This window comes from Scyliorhinus torazame, chromosome 14, assembly GCF_047496885.1.
Source record: "Scyliorhinus torazame isolate Kashiwa2021f chromosome 14, sScyTor2.1, whole genome shotgun sequence".
Lineage (NCBI taxonomy): Eukaryota > Metazoa > Chordata > Chondrichthyes > Carcharhiniformes > Scyliorhinidae > Scyliorhinus > Scyliorhinus torazame.
In genome coordinates, this window is record NC_092720.1 from 187,029,028 (window position 1) to 187,051,095 (window position 22,068).

At 54.0% G+C, this 22,068-nt stretch overlaps 1 protein-coding gene and 1 pseudogene across 1 annotated transcript in view; one reads left to right on the forward strand and one right to left on the reverse strand.

Moving 5' to 3' along the window:
* LOC140390278 (cytochrome P450 2K1-like) overlaps window positions 1–22,068 on the forward strand; it is a 166,446-nt pseudogene that overhangs the window by 43,311 nt on the left and 101,067 nt on the right.
* The window catches only part of LOC140390275 (cytochrome P450 2K1-like), a 62,689-nt gene that overhangs the window by 17,463 nt on the left and 23,158 nt on the right, over window positions 1–22,068 (reverse strand). Inside the window, exons 4-6 of the mRNA XM_072475299.1 lie at window positions 19,841–20,001; window positions 16,727–16,900; window positions 1,621–1,762 (exon numbers count right to left, since the gene is read on the reverse strand). Coding sequence (XP_072331400.1) covers window positions 1,621–1,762; window positions 16,727–16,900; window positions 19,841–20,001 — 477 coding nt within the window. The remainder of the gene's footprint in view (window positions 1–1,620; window positions 1,763–16,726; window positions 16,901–19,840; window positions 20,002–22,068) is intronic.

Consider the following 22,068-nt stretch of genomic DNA (forward strand, 5'->3'; position numbering starts at 1 on the left):
TTGGTGGCTTTTGAACTATTTTGAGTCTCTGTGGCTTTTTAGTCTGTGAGAAGTCATTGTGTCCTTAAGCTAATTTCATTTTATCCAATTAGACGCAACTCACTATTCCATGGGCCTCAATGTTGTTAATCAGTCTTTCCGCGGTACTAAAGAGCTGGTTAATTAAATTGAGGCTCATTGGATTGAAGGGTCAGTGCCCAATTGGATTATTAAAAATCGGCTCAAGAACAGGAAACAGTGAGTTGTGTTAAAGAAAAACAAGTTACTGCGGATTTTGGAAATCTGAAATAAGCTCAGAAAAAGCAGGAAAAACTCAGCAATTCAGGCAGCGTCTGCAGATGGGAAACCGAGGGGTAAATAGTCCGATCCCGCCCACCATGGGAATCGTCAAGGGCAGGACGGACAATTTAACGGATTATTAAAAGGTCTGATGACCTCGGACAGGAATTTTCGGTCCCCAGATGGACGGGACTGGAACATTCAAGCCCAGGGTAATTTCAAGTCCACATGACTCTTCTTCGGAGTTAAGCGAGGTAGAAATGTGATGGATTTTAAAGTGTTCTCTCATGCCCACATGTCCGTCCTTGGCCTGCCACAATGTTCCAGTGAAGCCCAACGCAAACTGGGGGAACAACACCTCAGGCATAATTCTCCCGGAAATGCTCTATGTCCGGTTTAGGGAGCGTTTGGCGGAGTGTTTCTCGGCGGCTCGAGCATCGAGAAACATCTTGCTATCCACCAGCTCTTTGCCATTTCCTTGGCCTTGGGGAGATTGTCGGCGCCGAGGCCGCACTTTGAGTAATTTCCTGCTGGCGATCTTTAGCTCACCAGCAGGACAGGCTCCTCGCAGATCGGGGCTGCGTTTTGGAAGGCTGCCCTGATCTTTTCCTCCGCCTCACTCCCCCCTTTCAGGCCCCCCTCGCCCAACAACAAACAGGCACCCTAGCACTGCCAACCTGGTGACATGGCAGTGCCCTGCCAGTGCCACCCACGCACCCTGGCATTGCAAGGGAGGCACTGACAGGGTGCCAGACTGGCAGTGCCAAAGTTCCCGATCACCTGGAGCTCTCCACTGACCTGGGAGATCCCTCCAGGTGCTGTTACACCTGGACCAAGTTAGTGTGAGCCAGTGTTAAATGGCACCCTGGCGAGGCCTCGCAGTTGTGGCCGTTGAGTCTCGGGCACCGGGAGAATCCAGTGGATGTATATTTATTTCAGCCACTCAGCTCATTTAAATATGCTGATCTGGGTCATGCCCCTTAGTGTCCAATAGGTGGGGTTACGGCGATAGGTGGGTGAGTGGACCTCTTTATATCATCACAACCTGCCTTCCTTCCCTTTTTGTATCATCTGTAAATTTGGCCACAGTACACTCTGTTCCTTCCTCCAAATCATTCATAGATAATGTGAACAGCTGCAGTCCCAGCACTAATCCCTGTGGCACTCCAATGGTTGTTGCCGGCCAACCTGAGAAAGACGCCCCTTATCACTACTCATTGCGTCCTGTTAGTCAGCCTCAGAGATCGTATGTAAAAAAAGACCTCATTAGGTAACGTTTCCTGATTTCTCATCAGACAACACCACAACAAAGCAACAGGAGAGATGTTAATGATTTCTCACTCTGAATTTCTGGATATTTCATCATTAGAAGAAGTCCCCAGCAGATGGTCATGGCGGTGGTTTCCGCACCGGCACCGAACAGGTCAATGGTCGTAGCCAGCGTATCCCTCCTCTCAAATTCCGAATCTTGGCCTCTTGATTCCTTCAGGACAAAGGGAATAAAGGAGAATGTACTGCATTCTGCAGGAAAATGTCTGGGCACATACCAACTGCAAGGCCAACCTGTGTAACCCAGAGCTGTGGTCCTCTCACCTCATAAGTTCAAGTCGCACTTTGCAAACCTAAGCAAATAATCTGGGCTGGCATTTCAGTGCCGTTCTGAGGGAGTGCTGCACCGTCAGATGCTCAAATGAGGTCAGATGGATGCAAAAATATCTCATGGAACCAGTTGAGTAAATGCAGTGGAGCTCTTCATCCTGTGCCAGCCGATATTTCAACGGAAATAATGACCTACTCACCATCACAAATGTTTCTGTGGGGCCTTACTGTGTAAAAATTCACTACCCTCACTTCCCTGTATCACAGCAATGAGCACACTTCGCAAATAGTTCATTGTCTGGAAAAGGCTTTGGGATGTCTTGGGGTCATGAAAGGTTTTGTATTAATGGCTCAGACTCGTGTTTAGGAGGCATAATTCTAATTTTGTGGAATTTGTGAAAATCAGAAATGTAGTAAGCGGTTAGTAACAGACGTCCGAAGGTCACAGGCAGATTGGTAAAGTGGAGGGACATGTATGAAATTTAACGCAGAGAATAGTGAAGTGATACAATTTGGGAAGAAGGAGAGTCAACAGGAAGTAAATGGGATCAATATTAAAATTACGGCATGTGGGCCGAGGTCGCACATTGGGTGGCTCCTGCTCGAGGCTCTGGGTTTTGGAGTTTAATGCAGGTTTCAAGGACAGTTTTTGAACAAGCTGGTGCAGGAAGGCATAAGGAAAGTGAGGGATGTCGAAGACACAGAAGAAAGCCACTGATAGAAGGGAGCGAGCAAATATTCTCCATCAAGTGAACGGGTGAACGCGGCAGGAGGAAAGATGGCGGAGGCTGGATCGCTGGGTGGGGCCACTCCCCTCATCGTGGAAACTCTGACCGAGCTGGTGGGGGAAGAATTCGAGAGGTGTTTCACTAAGCACATGGAGGTGCTGCGAAAGGAGATGGTGGCTGCGATGAAGGAGTGGGTCGTCGAGTTGGTTGCCCCGGTAAAGGCGGCATTGTCAAAGACATCGGCCGAGGTACAGGAACAAGGAGAGAACTTGAAGGGGGTGGAGGAACCTCTGTCACAGCAGAGTGACCAGTTCACCTCGATGGGTGAGGAGCTGTGGATGGTGGCGGAGGCTATCAAAGGACTCAGAACCAAGATGGAGGATCTTGAGAACAGGTTGAGGTGGCAGAACTTAGAAATAGTGCGCCTGCCCAAGGGGGTGGAGGGTCGAAGACCAACTGAGTACTTAGAAATAGTGCGCCTGCCCAAGGGGGTGGAGGGTCGAAGACCAACTGAGTACTTCGCAAAGATGTTGGCAGAGCTGTTGGGGGAGGGGGAAGAACCCTCCCGATATGAGCAGGACAGGGCACATCGGTGGCTCAGGCCCAAGCCAAAATCACATGAGTCACCAAGGGCAGTGATCTGCTATCATAAGTTTCATGTCAAGGAGAAAGTCCTGAGTTGGCCGAAGGATAGGGGCGAGGTGAAGTGCAAAGGCGTTAGTATTCGGATATACCAAACCTTGACGGTCCAGCTAGCGAGAAGGCGGGCGGCCTTCGGACTGGTGAAGGCGGCACTCGACAGTAAAGGTGTGAGGTTTGGCATGGCCTACCCGGCGAAGCTGCGGGTGACCTACAATTTGAGGGACTTCTTAGAGATGGTGGAGGCTGATGTGGTAGCGGTATTGGTGGTCAAGAGTTTCATAAGGCGAAGATGGTGGCAGATTGGGGTTCAGGTACGTGATAGTGACAGGGGGGGGCTAGAGGGGAGCTCGGTGGCACTGGTGAGGGTATATGGCCACAACTAGGATGATGCAGGGTTTGTGAAGAGGGTGCTGGGTGCCGACCCAGATCTGGATAGCCACGAGTTGATAGTGGGGGGGGGGGGGTTGGAATATGGTGCAGGAACCGAACGTGGACATGTCTCAGCCGCGCTCGCTGGCCCAGTTGGGTGGGGGAGCGGGAGGGGAGGGGGGGTGGGGGTGGCTGGCTGGCTGGGCTTATGAGGGAGATGGGAGGAGTGGGACCTCTGGAGCTTCCTATATTTGAGAGAATGGGAGCATTCGTTTTTCTCCCCGGTACACAAGGTGTACTCGAGGATAGACTTTTTCATGATGGGGAAGGCGCTATTGGCTGGGGTTAGGAGATTGGAGTAGTACTCAGAAATTATAATTCTGGACCATGCTCAGCATTGGTTGGATGTGGTTTAGAGCAAGGGGATGGTCCAGAGATTGGGTGGATAATGGACATGTGGTTTTTAACGGACTGGAGCTTTTGTGATAAGATTGGGAAGGTGTGAATGGAATATGTGAGTTTAATTGCACAGGGGATGTTTGGCAGTAACGTGGGAGGCTCTGAAGGCTGTACTGAGGGAGGAGGTGATTTTGTTCAAAGCTAAGGTGGACAAGGAAGAGAGAGAGGGGCACCACAAACTGATAGAGGAGATTCTAGAGCTGGATGGGAGGTATGTGGGGGACCTGGACACGGGTCTCTTGGCCAAGAGGAAGGAGTTGCAGGTGAGGTCCGACCAGCTGTTACAGGGAAAGCTGGTGCACTAGTTGAGCGGGGTGAAGGGGGCGAACTACCAGCACAGGAAGAAGGCACGACGTATGCTGGCCAGCCAGCTTCGGCGGGATGCAGCGGTGAGAGAGAAAGTTCAGGTACGGGACAACATGGGGAAGCTGGTGGTGGCCCGGGAGCAGGTTAAGAAAGTATTCAAGGAGTTTTATAACGATGTATATAGGTCGGAGCCGCCAGGGGAGGAATGGGGGATGAGGGAGTTCTTGGATGGGTTGGAATATCCGAGGCTGTGTGAGGAGGATAGAGCAGGATTGGAGGAGCCGGTGGGGGAGCAATAGGTGATTGGCAGGATGCAGGCAGGGAAGGCGGTGGGGCCTGACAGGTTCCCAGTTGAATTTTAGAAGAATTGTAAGGACGGGTTTTTCATAGAATTTACAGTGCAGAAGGAGGCCATTCGGCCCATCGAGTCTGCACCGGCTCTTGGAAAGAGCAACCTACCCAAGGTCCACACCTCCACCCTATCCCCATAACCCAGCAACCCCACCCAACACTATGGGCAATTTTGGACACTAAGGGCAATTTAGCATAGTCAATCCACCTAACCTGCACATCTTTGGACTGTGGGAGGAAACCGGAGGTTGGTGCCACTGATGGTGGGAAGCTCTGAAGGCAGTAATGAGGCGATAGGCAGGGGTGTGTTGTCGCAAATGATGGGGCAAACTTCTATTTCGTTGCTGCTAAAGAAGTTGCTGGCATCAAGGTTGGAGGTATGTCTACCAAAGGTGATTGTGGAGAATCCGACTAGGTCTGTGAAGGGAAGGCAGCTGTTTTCAAACCTGAGGAGGTTGTTGAATGTGGTCCTGTCTCTGGCGGAGGGAAAGGAGACGGACGTGTTGGTGGCACTGGACACAGAGAAGGCGTTTGATCGGGCAGAGTGGGATTACTTGATGGCGGTTTTGGAGAGATTTGGAATTGGGCTGAGGTCCGTGGCGTGGGTGTGGCTGTTGATAAGGAGCCGATGGCGAGTGTTGGTGCCACCAGCATGAACTCGGGGTAATTTGCAATGCACCGGGGTGCGAGACAGGGGTGCCCTATGTCCCCCCTGTTGTTTGCATTTGTTAAAGAGCCCTTCGCCATTTCGCTAAGGAGCTCAGGACTGTGGAAGGGGATAGTGAGGGGGTTAGACACCGACGACTGCTGGTGTATATCCCGGAACCGAGCACGTTGTTGGGGAGTATAATGGAGCGGACCCTGAGAGTCGGGTCGTTCTCGGGGTATAAATTGAATTTAAGCAAAAGCGAGTATTTTATGGTCTCCCCACCGGGAGTAGGGGTGGGGGTGGGGGGCTGCCATTTTGTTTTCCAACAACCCACTTCAGGTACTTGGTGATGCAGGAGGCCCAGGATTGGGGAGGGCTCCGAAAATATAATTTCACTAATTTTGATGGGGAGGGTGAAGGCTGATCTGTCGAGGTGGGACAACCTCCCTCTGTCATCGACGGGTCTGGTGCAGGCAGTTAAATGCACGTTCTTTCACAATTTTTGTCTTTATTTCAGTGCCTGCCGGCCTTTTTATCAAAGTCCTTCAGGGGATGGGTAAGTTGATCTCCTCGTTCAGTTGAGAGGTGAAGATGGAGGGTTAGGAGGGTGGTTCTGGAGAGGGGGCAACAGGCGGAGGGGGGGTGCGGGTTAGGCCTCTGAAAATTGCTGTACTGTTATTGGGCGGTTACTGCAGAGAAGGTGCGGGATTGGAGCAAGGAGGCGACGGCCCAGTGGGTAACCATCGAGGTGAGCTCATGTAGGGAGTCAGGTTTGGGGGCGCTGGCAAGGGCACCATTTCTAATGGCACTGGGTAAGTATTCGGTGAGTCCGGTGGTGGTGGCCGCATTGACGATTTGGAGACAGTTTCGGCAGCATTTAAGCTGAGGCCGGGTCAGGGGGAATGCCGATTAGGGCGAATCTCGGATTTGAGCCCGGGAAGATGGATGCGAGGTTTCGGAGATGGGATGAAAGGGGGATTTGGGAAATTAAGGATTTATTCCTTGGGGGCGATATGCAGGCCGAGTGTAGTTGGAAGGGTTCAGGTACCTGCAGGTTCGGGACTTTGCAAGTAAGATTTTCCCGACAATCCCGATAGCGCCGGCCTTTTCGTTGCGCGAGGAGGTACGGTCAGCGGGAGAGCTGGAGAGGGGAATTGTTTCGACGATCTACGGGATTCTCCTGGAGGAGGATATGGTGTCCATTGTGGCGCACAAAGACTCCGTGAGACAAACAGAGTGAAGTCGATGAGGCTTTATTAAGCGTGTCTGTTCCCCAGCAGCCCGATAGTAAACTGGCATGCGGGGGAAGGCACCGGCTTCTTATACTTCGCCTTCAGGGCGGAGTATGAGGTCAACGGCCAACCAGGACCCGGGATCTGTCAGCCAATGACATTAGGGCTTCCAGTCCCACATGACCCCCAATACATACTACCACATTCACCCCTTGTCAAAAATGAACCCGGCGGGGTGATGCTTCGTATGGTGGTAAGGGTTTACAGTACTGGTCCTGGGAGGAGAGAACAGTTACATGGTAGGACCGTATTGGACAGTATCGTCCTGTTACAACTATTTACAGAGGATATGTGAAAACAAAATGTTCATTGGACAGTCCATCTTTGTTTTACATCGACGCCACGAGTCGGTCGGGCGGTCTGGTCGTCCGTGTCGATCGCCTCGGCCCCGGCGGTGGTGGTAGTGCTTGTACCAGCGTTGTCGCCTCCGGGAACCGCACGGTTTTAGCTGTCGGTGCAAAGGGGAGGGGGGCTGATCCTCCTGGGAAGGGGGCGGTCGCGGGGTGCGGCGGTGGCAGGAAGGGGGGCGGTTGGGTTGATGGTGCCGGGGGTGTGTGCGTGGTGCCGGCGGGCGCCAGATCCCGCAGGGAGACCGTGTCCTGTCGGCCGTCGGGGTACTCCACGTAGGCGTACTGGGGGTTTGCGTGGAGGAGGTGAACCCTTTCGACCAACGGGTCCGCCTTATGTGCCCGCACGTGCTTCCGGAGCAGGATGGGTCCTGGGGCCGCCAGCCAGGTCGGCAGCGACGTTCCAGAGGAGGACCTCCTAGGGAAGACAAGGAGACGCTCGTGAGGCGTTTGATTAGTGCTCGTACATAATAACGACCGGATGGAATGGAGAGCGTCCGGGAGGACCTCCTGCCACCGTGAAACTGGGAGATCCCTGGACCGTAGAGCCAGTAGGACGGCCTTCCAGACCGTGCCGTTCTCCCTTTCTACTTGCCCGTTCCCCCGGGGGTTGTAGCTGGTCGTCCTGCTTGAAGCTATACCCTTGCTGAGCAGGAACTGGCGCAGCTCGTCACTCATGAAAGAGGACCCCCTGTCGCTGTGGACGTATGCGGGGTAACCGAACAGTGTGAATATGCTGTTCAGGGCTTTAATGACTGTGGCCGCGGTCATGTCGGAGCAGGGAATGGCAAAAGGGAAGCGGGAGTATTCGTCCACTACATTAAGGAAATACGCGTTGCGGTCGGTGGAGGGGAGGGGCCCTTTGAAATCGAGACTGAGGCGTTCAAAGGGACGGGAAGCCTTAATCAGGTGCGCTCCATCTGGCCTGAAAAAATGCGGTTTGCATTCTGCGCAGATGTGGCAGTCTCTTGTGACTGTACGGACCTCCTCTAAGGAGTAGGGGAGATTGCGGGACTTGATGAAGTGGTAAAACCGAGTGACCCCCGGGTGGCAGAGGTCCTCGTGGAGGGCTTGGAGGCGGTCAATTTGTGCGTTGGCACATGTCCCGCGGGATAGGGCATCAGACGGCTCGTTCAGCTTTCCGGGCCGGTACAAGATCTCATAGTTGAAGGTGGAGAGTTCGATCCTCCACCGCAAGATCTTGTCGTTCTTGATCTTGCCCCGCTGTGCATTATCGAACATGAAGGCAACCGACCGTTGGTCAGTGAGGAGAGTGAATCTCCTGCCGGCCAGGTAATGCCTCCAATGTCGCACAGCCTCCACTATGGCTTGGGCTTCCTTTTCCACTGAGGAGTGGCGGATTTCTGAGGCGTGGAGGGTTCGGGAGAAAAAGGCCACGGGTCTGCCCGCTTGGTTAAGGGTAGCCGCGAGAGCTACGTCAGAGGCGTCGCTCTCGACCTGGAAGGGGAGGGACTCGTCGATGGCGCGCATCGTGGCCTTTGCGATGTCCGCTTTGATGCGGCTGAAAGCCTGGCAAGCCTCTGTCGACAGCGGGAAAGCCGTGGTCTGTATTAGGGGGCGGGCCTTGTCTGCGTACTGGGGGACCCACTGGGCGTAGTATGAAAAGAACCCCAGGCAGCGTTTCAGGGCTTTTGGGCAGTGCGGGAGGGGAAATTCCATGAGTGCGCGCATACGTTCGGGGTCGGGGCCTATTATCCCATTGCGCACTATGTAGCCCAGAATGGCTAGCCGATCGGTGCTAAAAACGCACTTGTCCTCATTGTACGTGAGGTTCAAGGCTTTGGCAGTCTGGAGGAATTTTTGGAGGTTGGCGTCGTGGTCCTGCTGATCGTGGCCGCAGATGGTTACATTGTCGAGGTACGGGAACGTGGCCCGTAACCCATGTTGATCAACCATTCGGTCCATTTCCCGTTGGAAGACCGAGACGCCGTTTGTGACGCCAAAAGGGACCCTTAGGAAGTGGTATAATCGCCCGTCTGCCTCGAAGGCTGTGTACTTGCGGTCACTTGGGCGGATGGGGAGCTGATGGTAGGCGGACTTGAGGTCCACGGTGGAGAAGACTTTATACTGGGCAATCCGATTGACCATGTCGGATATGCGGGGGAGAGGGTACGCGTCTAGTTGTGTGTACCTGTTGATGGTCTGGCTATAGTCAATGACCATCCTTTGTTTCTCCCCTGTCTTCACTACTACCACCTGCGCTCTCCAGGGACTATTGCTGGCCTGGATTATGCCCTCCTTTAGTAGCCGCTGGACTTCGGAGCGAATGAAGGTCCGGTCCTGGGCGCTGTACCGTCTGCTCCTAGTGGCGACGGGTTTGCAATCCGGGGTGAGGTTCGCAAACAAGGACGGGGGTTGCACCTTGAGGGTGGCGAGGCCGCAGATAGTGAGTGGGGGTATGGGGCCGCCGAATTTAAACGTAAGGCTCTGTAGGTTACATTGAAAATCTAAGCCCAGCAAGGTGGGGGCACAGAGTTGGGGAAGGACGTTAAGTTTGTAGTTTTTGAATTCCCTCCCCTGTACCGTTAGGGTAACTATGCAGAATCCCTGGATCTGTACGGAGTGGGATCCTGCGGCTAGGCAAATCTTTTGTGCGCTGGGGTAGGTAGTTAAGGAACAGCGTCTTACCGTGTCGGGATGTATAAAACTTTCCGTGCTCCCGGAGTCGACTAGGCATGGCGTCTCGTGGCCGTTAATTAGGACCGTTGTCGTCGTCGTCTGGAGAGTCCGGGGCCGAGCCTGATCGAGCGTAACCGAAGCGAGCCGTGGTTGTAGTAGTGGGGTGGGGTCCGTTGTTGCCGTCCAAGAGGATGTCGGGAATGGATAAAATGGCCGCCCCCATACCTCGCCCGTAGATGAGGGGTCACAAGATGGCGTCGGGGGTGGACAAAATGGCCGCCCCCATGCGTCGTACAGGTCGGGGGCGGTCCAAGATGGCGGGTCCCCTCCTCCCCTCGTGGTGGTCGGGACCCAAAATGGCGGCGTCTGCGGGTCGCACATTGAGTGCTGGGGGGCGCTAGGAGCGCGCGGAGTTCCCGGGCCGCGGGCGCTAGGACCGCGCGGAGTTCCTTTGGTGCGAGTTCCCGGGCCGCGGGCGCTAGGACCGCGCGGAGCTCCCTCGCTGGGGACCGGCAGGTCAGTGCGAGCGCTGGGACAGTGAGGAGGTCCCTCGCCGGGGACGGAGGTCGGGGTCCAGGTGAGTTGTATTGCCGGCGGGTGAGGCGTGGGGCGCGGGACGGGGGTGAGGGACCAGGTCGGCGGCGTTGGCGGGTCAGGCGTGGGGCGCGGGCGAGGGCCCAGGTCGGCGGCTCCGGCGGGTCAGGCGTGGGGCGCGGGACGGGGGCGAGGGCCCAGGTCGGCGGCTCCGGCGGGTCAGGCGTGGGGCGCGGGACGGGGGCGAGGGCCCAGGTCGGCGGCTCCGGCGGGTCAGGCGTGGGGCGCGGGACGGGGGCGAGGGCCCAGGTCGGCGGGTCAGGCGGGTCAGTCGTGGGGCCGCGAGCGCTGGCACCGCGCGGAGCTCCCTCGCCGGGGACAGCGGTGGTCGGGGTCAAGGTAGGTGGCGCCGGCGGGTCAGGCGTGGGGCGCGGGACGGGGGTGAGGGTGGCGTTCGGGATACGGAAAACCCCTTCCTCTCCGTGGAGAGTGTTGGCTGGCACCCAAATCGGGAGCGCCGGCGGCGGGTCATACATGGGCTGCGGGGAGGGGGGTTGGGGAGCGTAGGCGGCGTGCAGGGCTCCCAGTTCTCCCGGGCCCGCGGTGGTCGGGACCCAAAATGGCGGCGCCTGAGGGTCGCACATGGCGTGCTGGGGGGGTTGGGAGGCATAGACTGCCTGTAGGGCTCCCTGTTCTCCCGGGACGGCGGCGACCACGCGGGACCGGCACACCACCGCATAGTGGCCCTTTTTCCCGCAGCTTTTGCAGATGGCTGCGCGGGCCGGACAGCGTTGTCGGGGGTGCTTCGCCTGGCCGCAGAAATAACAGCGGGCGCCCCCGGTGCGACTCGGCGTTTGGACTGCGCAAGCCTGTGGGGTGTCCGGGGGGGGGGGTAGGGGGTTTGCCGCGGCGGGTACGTACGGGGCCCAATGGCCTGCCGCGCGGTCGGGGCCGTAGGCGCGGGTATTACGCGCGGCTACGTCCAGCGAGGCTGCCAGGGCCCGTGCCTCTGAGAGTCCTAGTGACTCTTTTTCTAGAAGTCTTTGGCGGATTTGGGAGGATTGTATACCTGCAACAAAAGCATCGCGCATTAACATGTCCGTATGTTCGTTTGCATTCACCGACGGGCAGCTGCAGGCTCGTCCCAAAATCAGCAGCGCGGCGTAGAACTCGTCCATCGATTCTCCGGGAGCTTGCCGTCTCGTCGCGAGCTGGTAGCGAGCGTAGATTTGGTTAACTGGGCGAACGTAGAGACTTCTCAGTGCTGCGAACGCCGTCTGGAAATCGCGGGTGTCTTCAATGAGGGTGAAAATCTCCGTGCTCACCCTCGAGTGCAGGACCTGCAGTTTTTGTTCATCTGAGACTCGGCCTGTGGTCGATGTGATGTAGGCCTCAAAGCAAGTCTGCCAGTGTTTGAAGGCTGCTGCTGCATTCACTGCGTGGGGGCTGATCCTCAGGCATTCTGGAATGATCCTGAGCTCCATAGTCCTTTTTAGGCACGCTTAATAAATTGTGGCGCACAAAGACTCCGTGAGACAAACAGAGTGAAGTCGATGAGGCTTTATTAAGCGTGTCTGTTCCCCAGCAGCCCGATAGTAAACTGGCATGCGGGGGAAGGCACCGGCTTCTTATACTTCGCCTTCAGGGCGGAGTATGAGGTCAACGGCCAACCAGGACCCGGGATCTGTCAGCCAATGACATTAGGGCTTCCAGTCCCACATGACCCCAATACATACTACCACATCCATGGAGTGGGTTAAGGCAAACTGGGAGTAGGAGCTGCAGTAGTGGTGGTGGTGGTGGGGTGTCATTAGAATCTGTGGTGTGAGGTGCTGTGGAGGGCGAATGGCCAAAGGTTCTATAGCCAAACAACAGTGGGGATATAGGACACCCATGCCCAGTACCCCAGTGCCAAGGAAAGTATCCCAAATTCATATTATTAGCGCGAACACTCACCATCTGCTCCCAATACAGCAGCCGTACCCATGCCGTGAACTTTGTCCCAATCCCAAATCTTTCTAACACCGCCATCAAATAACCCAACTTTACCCGATCAAACGCCTTCTTTGCATCCAGTGCCACCACTACCTCCGTCTCCTTTCCCTCCGCCAGAGACAGGATCACATTGAACAACCTTCTCACATTCAAAAAGAACTGCCTTCCCCTCACAAACCCGGCTGATCCTCTCCTATCACCTTCGGGAGACGCCCCTCCAACCTTGCTGCCAGCGCCTTTGCCAATATCTTGGCACCTACATTCAATAGGGATATGGGCCTATCCGACCCACACTCCACCGGGTCCTTATCCTTCTTTAACAGCAGGGAAATCGAAGCCTGCCCCAACATCTTTGGCAAGACCCCATTGTTTTGTTCTCTATTTTCTTTACCTGGATGGCTCCGATGCATAGTGTTGAATAAAGAACACAAAGCTTTGTTAACGAACAAAGCTATAAATTTATTACACTACTAACTAAGATTTGTTCACATTCCTAAAGTAGGTTACTGTAGAAAACTATGCTATCTCTAACTGACAGAACTCTCAAGTATACAACTGCTCTCAATGCCTGACACTCTTCCAGCTCTCTCCTAACTCACAACTAATCATCTAAACACCTTCTAATCCCAGAATCCTCTTGTCACATGATATATATGACTGCTCTGTGGTTCCCTCTAGTGGTACGAAGCATTATCATTAACTTGTTAACTCTTTACATCCCAGTCAATATACATATCATTACACCCCCTATCTATTGTCATGTTATTCATCCTGGGGTAACACGGACTGCAACTGGATGCAGTTGTACTTGAAAGTAGACCCCAAACTGATGTTAGTTAAATACGCTTTATTGAACTTGTTAAGCAGTGCACACAGCTCGCTGTGGGTTAGACACTCTACTAATCTAAGCATGCTTGCTATAACTAACTAGACCAGACTAGCTCTGAGCCACGTATCGAAGGTGCCAACTGATATATACACACTGACTGTCACTACAGTTGCCACCAGTGGAAAGAGGCAGAGTGCTGATGCCTCGTGTGTTTTATAGTGGGAGACCACCCTCTAGTGTTCTGCCTGGTGATTGGTTGTGTTCTGTCCTGTGTGTTGATTGGCTGTACTGGGTGTCTGTCACTGCCTGTCTGTATCTCATTATGTGCATGAGTTCATATCATGACACCTATCACCTCCTCAAACATTCCCATCATCAGCGGCGCCAACTTGTCCTTAAACTTCTTATAATATTCCACTGGGAATCCATCCGGTCTCACCACCTTCCCTGACTGCACCCTCCCAATTTCCTCCTTTACCTCCTGTATTCCTCAATCACCTTTGCAATCTTATTGAAAAATCTCCGGTTCCCTTACGACCCCACATTCTCCATCCCAGCCTCTGGGGAACCCCATTCTCCAGAACCACATCCAAACCCCAGTCCCAACTCTCATTTTAACCCATCCTTCTGCCTTCACGAACACCTCCACTACCTCCACCATCGCAAAGTAGAAGTCCCTCGAGTTATAGGTCGCCCTCAGCTTCACCGGGTAGACCACACCGAACCTCACACCATTACTGTAGAGTGCCACTTTCACCCGACCAAAGGCTGCCCGCCTTCCCGCCAGCTCCACAGTTGAGTCCTGGTACATACGAATACCAGCTCCTCCCACTGCATCTCACGCCTTTGTTTCGCCCAACTCATGACCTTCTCCTTGACATGGAATTTGTGAAGACAAATTATGACCACCCTTGGCGCCTCATTTCTCTTCGGTGACCGATGAGCCCTGTCCAGTTCATACAGGGAGGGTTCTTCCCCCTCCCCCAATAACTCCACCAACATCTTCGTGAAGTCTCAGTTGGCCTCGGGCCCTCCACCCCCTCGGGCAAGCCCAGCATTCTTTAATTCTGCCGCCTCGACCTGATCTTCAGGTCCTAACCCTTGGCTCTCATTGCTTTGTTGACCTCCACCACCCTCCGCAGCTCCTCACATATTGAGGTGAACTGGTCACTATATTGCGACAGAGCTTCCTCCACCCCCTTCACCTTCTCTCCTTGCTCCTGTACCTCGACTGATGTCTTCAACACTGCCGCTTTCACCGAGGCCATCAGCTCCTCCGCCCATCTTGCAGCTTCCACCTACATGCTGCCACCGGAAGTACCTCCCGATCCACTTCTTCATCAAGAGCCTATCTATCTCTATCTTAAAAACACTCGGTGATTTGGACTCCACATACCTCTGCAGCAAAGAGATCCACAGATTTGTCTTAAAGAGCTTAACATCCCAGGCAAAATGAGAGAAGAAATGGCATCAAATACAGGAAGCACAATAATCCAGGTATAATTTCACAGTAAGTTTAAAGAAAAAATTATATTTAACCTAAGGTTTACCATAAAATGAAGTATTTTCATCAACTTTATGATGGGGCGGCACGGTGGCACAGTGGTTAGCACCGCTGCGTCACAGCGCAAGGGACCCGGGTTCAATTCCGACCTTGGTTGACTGTCTGTGTGGAGTTTGCACGTTCTCCCCGTGTCTGCGTGGGCTTCCTCCGGGTGCCCTGGTATCCTCCCACAGTCCAAACATATGCAGGTTTGGTGGGTTGCCCATGATAAAATTGCCCCTGATTGTGCAGGGATGTGCAGGTTACGTAGGGTTATGGGGATAGGGTGGCGGAGTGGGTCTAGGTTAGGATTCTCTTTTGGAGGGTTGATGCAGACCCGATGGGCCGAATGTCCTTCTTCTGCACTGTCGAGATTCTAAGGGCCCGATCATGGCCACGCTGCGCCGGAAAAGCAACTCGCCGCCCGCATTTTATCTCGAGAGTCGTTGCAAGCCAGGTAGATCCCGGCTTTCAACGGCCACACTGTGCCGGTAACTCAGCTTGCTCGCACAACATGGATGTTGAAAGGCGGAAGACCGCGCTCCCGGCATCTACCTGACTCGCAACGCCTCACGAGATTCAACGCCATCTTGCGAGACGTTGCGATGTGAATCCCGCCCACAATGGGATCACCTTTTAGCAAAACTGCATGTTCGGGCAAGGCAGTAAGTCTCACTCTAATGTGCAGATTTCTGAGGTACCTAAGGCTTTGGGATTCAACCCCTTCCCCTCAGAGACCTCGGGCGAGTGCCCTACAAATGGGACCAGGTGCAACTGCATTCGTGGGGGTCTCTCAGGGGATCAGAGGTCCCCAGTTTCTTGCCGTTTGGCAGGGTGGTGCCCTGACACTGCTGGTGCCTCCAGGGTACCTTGGCAATGCCAGGCTGGCTGGGTGCAAACCTGTCACTGCCAAGATGCCCAGGTGGCACTGCCAGCTGGGAGGGGCACTGCCCAGGTGCCAGGTTGGCACTGCCAAAGTGCCATGCTGGCAATTTTTGTGCATGTGCAATTGGTCCAGGGTTGCTCGGCGTGGGTGTTGGGGGTGGGGGTGCCTCAGGCTGGACTCGAGCTGAACTCCCCACTATACAAAACGGAGCTGGGTGCGACCTCGGCCACGCGCTCCCCGTTCAGGCTCCTTATTCGCTGTGAGTTGTGTTGAATACTCATGTGCTTCTTGGCACTGCGAGTGCCGGGAAACACGCGGCTAACCCCGCTGCTCGGGGACTTTGTTCCCTGTTGGGGGCATCGCACCCGACGTCTTTTCAGGGTTTAATTTGCAAGATCAAAACTCGCGCATCATCAATGTTAATCTGCAACTTCACTTTACATTTTTCAGAATATTCAGCAATTAGCACATTGAGGTAGGAAAGAGGGTAAAAGTTTCGACCCCGCCAGCCGTGGGAATCGTCACAGTTGGGACAGAAAATTTGAATGGGGCAACTTTTAGGAATTTCGGCTCTCGGGTGGGAGTAACCAGAAAATTCCGAATATTAGGGTTGTCTGATATGATTTAATGGGAAATGGTGGCATAATAGTCATGTGGCTGGACTGGTAGTGCAGAGGCCCAGGCTGATCAGTTCAAAACCCACGATAGCCGGCAGCTGGTGGAATAATTAAATCTGCAATTGAAATCCAGCCTCAGTTACGGCAACTGTGAGGCTATCTTCGTGTTAAAAGCCCCTCGGGTTTACTGAGGTCCCTTTATGGAACGGAATCTGCCGTCCTTACCTGGACCTGCCTCCATGTGACTCACAGACCCTTAACTGCCCGCCCGAAATGAAATGGTTGAGCAAGTCAGTCAGTTCAAGGGCAATTAGGAATTGGCACCAAACACTGGCTTTGCCAGCGACACCTATATCCCATGGAAGAATTAAAAAAAGATACTTAACACAGGTTAAAAGTCTGCATAGAAGAAGAACCATAGAGTTCATACAGTATAGAAGGAGGTCATTTGGCCCATCATGTCTGCACCAGCCCTCTGAAAGAGCACCTCGGCCCTGGGCCTCCCTTGCACTCTCCCCGTAACCCCATAACCCCTCATCGTTGGGCACTGAGATGCAATTTAGCATGGCCAATCCGCCTAACCTTCACATCTTTGGGCTGGTTCCTGTATAATTGAAAAAAACGATTTTGCCGCCACTGCTGGAAATGCGAGTCACTCTACCTGTTGGTATTTCATGATTAATGCCTCGCTGAAAGACTGGATGCTGTTCTCACTCAAGGGTTCTTTGGCCGCTTTGAAGAAATCATTAAAGATGCCATATATATTGTCTCGATTTTCCATGATTTTCCTGTGACTCGGAATCAGGAATCCCAGAAATGGGTAAGCATTGTACAGCTGCATTGGAGGAAAGAAAGACAGCAAGTTCAAGTCTTCAGTTAATTAGTGGGTTCTGCTCATGTTCAATGCACGGAGCAGGTGACTTTCAGTGAGGTTAGTTGGGAGCTAGCGGATCGGCCGGCCGTCAGGCCCCTCACAACCAAATTTCCTGTTTTACACTGACACCAGCAATCTGACAGGAGGTAAAATGGGACCCACCACATTTCTATAGAAAAAGCAAAATACTGCAGATGCTGGAAATCAGAAATAAAAACAAAAGATGCTGGAAAAACTCAGCAGGTCTGGCAGCATCTGTGGTGAGAGAGGAAGTTAATGTTTTGAGTCCGTACCATGTCTTTAGAGCTACAGAGAGGGAGAAACCTGATGGATTTTATACTGTATAAGAGGGGGTAGAGCGGGTGGAGCAGATTAGAAGGTCAGTGATAGGTGGACGCTCAGGAGAAATTGCAACAAACATGTGTCGGTCACAGGTCAGAGGAAGTGTGTGATAGTCATCACTAGTAGTATATTACATGTATTACGGCACTGCCCGTGTAGTAGAGGTACATGGGTAAATCTCTGCCTGCTGGCTCCGCCCAGTAGGCGGTGTATAAATGTGTGTGCCCTCCGGTGCTGCAGCCACTCTGGTTCCAGCAAAAGGAGGCGCCTCATCTTGCTCAATAAAGTCTCGATTATTCCACTACTCTCGTCTTTGTGGTAATTGATAGTGCATCAATTTATTGAGCAAGATTTTTGAAACAATGGATCTCCGCATCAAGCCTAATCGCCTGCGGCTGAGCCCTCAAGCAGCCAACGCTACGTCCGCCTTTGACGACTGGCTAGCCTGCTTCGAAAGCTACCTCCGAACGTCCAGAGGAACCCTCGGACTCGCAGAAGCTCCAAGTCCTCTATTCACGGGTGAGCCCTGACATTTTTCCTCTCATCCGGGATGCGCCCACCTACTCCGAAGCAATGGAGCTCCTGAAGGGACATTATGTTCGACCAGTCAATAAAGTATACTCCAGGCACCTCCTGGCCACGAGACAACAACTCCCCGGGGAGTCTCTGGACGATTTCTGGTGTGCCCTGCACATCCTAGGTAGGAACTGTGACTGCCAGGCAGTTTTGGCAGTCCAACACACCAAATTTTTAATTTGAGATGCTTACGTTACGGGCATGAAGTCTGCGGACGTCCACCAGCGGCTACTGGAAGGGGGTACGCTTGACCTTACGGGAACTAGGCAGCTCGCTAATCCGTTAGAAGTGGCCTCCCGTAACGTCCAGCACTATGCCCCGACCACGCTGCACCCTCGTGGGCATTGTGAGCCCTACCAGCTGCCGACTCCAGCTCACCATAAGCCTGCGCCGCGCGGCAGCCAGCCAACTCCGGGGGACCCAAGTGCTATTTTTGTGGGCAAAGCAAACACCCCAGGCAGCGCTACCCGGTGCGGAGCGCGACCTGCAACAGCTGTGGGAAGAAGGGACACTTTGTTTCTGTTTGCCAGGCCCGGTCGGTCGCCGCTGTTTCCAGGCCCGGCGTTCCTACACACCCCACGTGCGACCCAGGGTCGCCGCCATTTTCCCCTCCGCAAGCCACGTGCAGCCCGTGAAGCGCCTCATCTTCCTCACCGCAAGCCACGCGCGGCCCGTGGGCGCCGCCATCTTTGATGCCGCCCGCCATGTGGGCGCCGCCATTTTCGGCGCCATTTTGGACGGAGCCTCAGGACTCCTGCTCGTCTGGCCGTTCATCGCCTGCCGCTACCTCCACCACCGCTGACCAGCCCGGGACTTCCCAGCACCTGCCGCAGCTCGCCTCTATCACCCTGGTTCAGTCCCGGCCCCGCAACCTCGCGACCGCGACGACGGTGAAGATCGATAGGCACGAGACGACCTGCCTTTTTGACTCTGGGAGCACAGAGAGCTTCATCCAACCCACTACAGAAGTCCACATTCAGGGTCTCGCTACCAACATGGCTGACAGTTCCTGGACCCATCCTCCTTCGGAAGCATGTGCGGACCCATAAGTCTGACCCCTTGGTCGAAAAAGTCCACCTCCTACATGCAGTACGCCTACGTGGCACATGCCAACGGGCGCCAGGACCCAGTCTCCCTCCGGGACCTGGCACCTGCTGGAACCCCACCCACGACCCCAACCTGACACCACCTCCCCCCGCCCCAGTTGCCTCATTCACCCCACTCGCCACTCACCCTCCCTCCAGCGAACCTCACCGCAGCCCCCGCTCCAGTAGGATCCGTCCTCCCACTGGTTTCACTCAGGGGTGACGAAGACGAGGACAACACGCTCCCGGAATCACAGGTGACCAAGTCGGCACCCACATCACCACCAGACTGAGGCGATCGCAGAGGAAGGTCAAGGCCCCCGACAGACTTAACTTGTAATGTTTTCCACCAACCCCGCCGGTCTCTTTTTTTAACAGGGGGTGAATGTGGTAGTCACCAGCGTGCAGCTGGGGGAATCGGAGAATCCTGCCCACAGTGTTTATACTCGGATTTAATCCACACAGGTGTCCATCAGTTTTTAACATTTGGACCGGGATTCTCCGACATCACTGGCAGCCGGGATTCTCTGGTCCCGCTGAGAGTCACATTTGTGGCGGGGCGGCACGGGCAAGATCGGAAAATCCTGGCCGCACACCAACATTTTCTGTCCCTTACCGGCGACGGGATCTTCCAATTCTGCCGATGGCGACCACAGTCCCCCAGTCCGGGGACACGTTCCCTACCAGAGAATCGGTGCGGGACATGCAAAATCTTGCAGACATCGGCAGGGCAGGAAGATCCCGCCACTGGCCAATGGCGGGCCATTTCTGCTGGCGGAAAGTACGTCACGGGGCTGGGAGCTAGAAAATCCTTCCCTCGGCCTATTACAGTCAGGTGAGGCAATTGTCATGCACACAAACATGCAACCTTATCAGAGTAACATACAAAGATAATTACATGTATTGGAGCTGTTCCAGATATTCTGGTAGCCTCATCCATCATGGTTGTTAAACTGATGAATAACTCATCCTCATAATCAAAGCGCTGTCCAAATATGATGGAACAGATGATATTGCTGACTGCAGGACTCACAATCTGTGCTGGTTCAAATGGTTGACCTGTAATAAATTCAATATAAAATTAAAGCTCACAAGAGCAATAATACTTCAAGCATGTTTAACTTTTAAAAAATCACAAGACATAAGAACATAAGGGGCGGGATTCTCCCCTACCCGGCGGGGCGGCGGGACGGAGTGGCGTGAACCACTCCGGCGTCGGGCCGCCCCAAAGGTGCGGAATCCTCTGAACCTTTAGGGGCTAGGCCCACCCCCGAGTGGTTGGCGCGACGCCGGTTGGCGTGGAAGGCCTTTGGCACCACGCCAGCCTGGGCCGAAGGGATTACGCCGGCTGGCGCGAGTCGGCGCATGCGCGGGAGAGTCAGCGGCTGCTGACGTCATCCCTGCGCATACGCAGGGGGGGGGGGCACCTACGCGTCGGCCATCACGGAGGCTGACATGGTCGGCGTGTAGGAAAAGAGTGCCCCCACAGCACAAGCCCGCCCGCGGATCGGTGGGCCCCGATCGCGGGGCAGGCCACTGTGCGGGCCCGGGGCCAGATCGCCCCGCGCTCCCCCCCAGGACCCCGGAGCCCGCCCGCGCCGCCAGGTCCCGCCGGTAAGGGACCTATTTCAATTTACACAGCCGGGACTGGCATAGAACCAGCGGGACGTCGGCCCATCGCGGGCCGGAGAATCGCCGGGTGGGGCCGCTGCCAACGGCCCCCGACCGGCGCGGCGCAATTCCAGCCCCCGCTGAATCTCCGGTGCAATTCCGCGGCCGGCGGGGGAGGGATTCACGCCACCCCCGGCGATTCTCCGACCTTGCGGGGGGTCGGAGAATCCCACCCAAGAACTTGGAGCAGGAGTCGGCCATCTGGCCCCTCCAGCCTGCTCCACCATTCAATAAGATCATGGCTGATCTTTTTGTGGACTCAGCTCCACTTCCCCCGCCCGCTCGCCGTAACCTTTTATTCCTTTACTGTTCAGAAATCTATCTACCTTTGCCTTAAAAACATTTAACGAGGTAGCCTCAACTGCTTCACTGGGCAGGAAATTCCAGATTCACAACCCTTTGGATGGAGAAGTTCCTCCTCAACTCAGTCCTAAATCTGCTCCCCCTTATTTTGAGGCAATGCCCCCTAGTTCTAGTTTCACCCACCATTGGAAACAACCTCCCCGTTTCTATCCTATCTATACCCTTCAGAATTTTATATATTTCTATAAAATCCCCCCTCATTCTTCCAAATTCCAAGACAGGCAAATAGGAAGGTTTCTAATACGGGCTTGAACCAAACGTGAGAACAAAATAATTCAGAGAGCAGTGATTTGCTGATATTATCTTTCAGGTTGAAAACCCTGAATATGGAACTTGAAAACACAGGTGGATAAGGGACAGAGCAGTAATGGTGGCCAAAGTAGTCCATTTGCCCTCTCCCCCACCAAACATCACCCCCTGCCTTCCACCGCAAGCCCCAAAAGCTTGTGTCGTGCCCTTTGATGTGGCACCTTACCAAATGGTTTATGTAAATCTTTTACATTTTTAAAATGTTTTTATGTACTTAGAGTACCCAATTCTTTTTTTTTCCAATTTAGCGTGGCCAATCGACCGACCTGCACATCTTTAGGTTGTGGGGGTGAGACCCTCGCAGACACTGGGTGAATACGCAAACTCCACACGGGCAGTGACCTGGGACTGGGATCGAAACTGGGTCCTTGGCACGTGAAGTAGTCGAGCTAACCACTGTGCCACCACGCCGACCCGCTTTTGTAAATCTAAATACATTACATCTACATGCTTGACTTGATCCACACTACTTGTTACATTCTAAAAGAGCTCGGGTGCACTGTCAACAACTTTTGGAAACAATAAATAACATTTATAAAAGGACTGTCCCCAGAAATTGGAGTTGACGGGGGATTCAACTCCACTGAATTTTCAGGGGCACCGTGAAAAATGTCTATTTTGGCCACAATACCAGTCAAGGGTAAGGAGTGAATTATCTATGTTGACCTTTTGTCATTGGGTTGTAACTTGGCTGAAAGTAATCTCCCATTCTAACCTTGTAATTTTGCGTGCTCGTGTGTGTGTGTGTTGCAAAGGTCTATCAATATCTTCACATTTTTACCT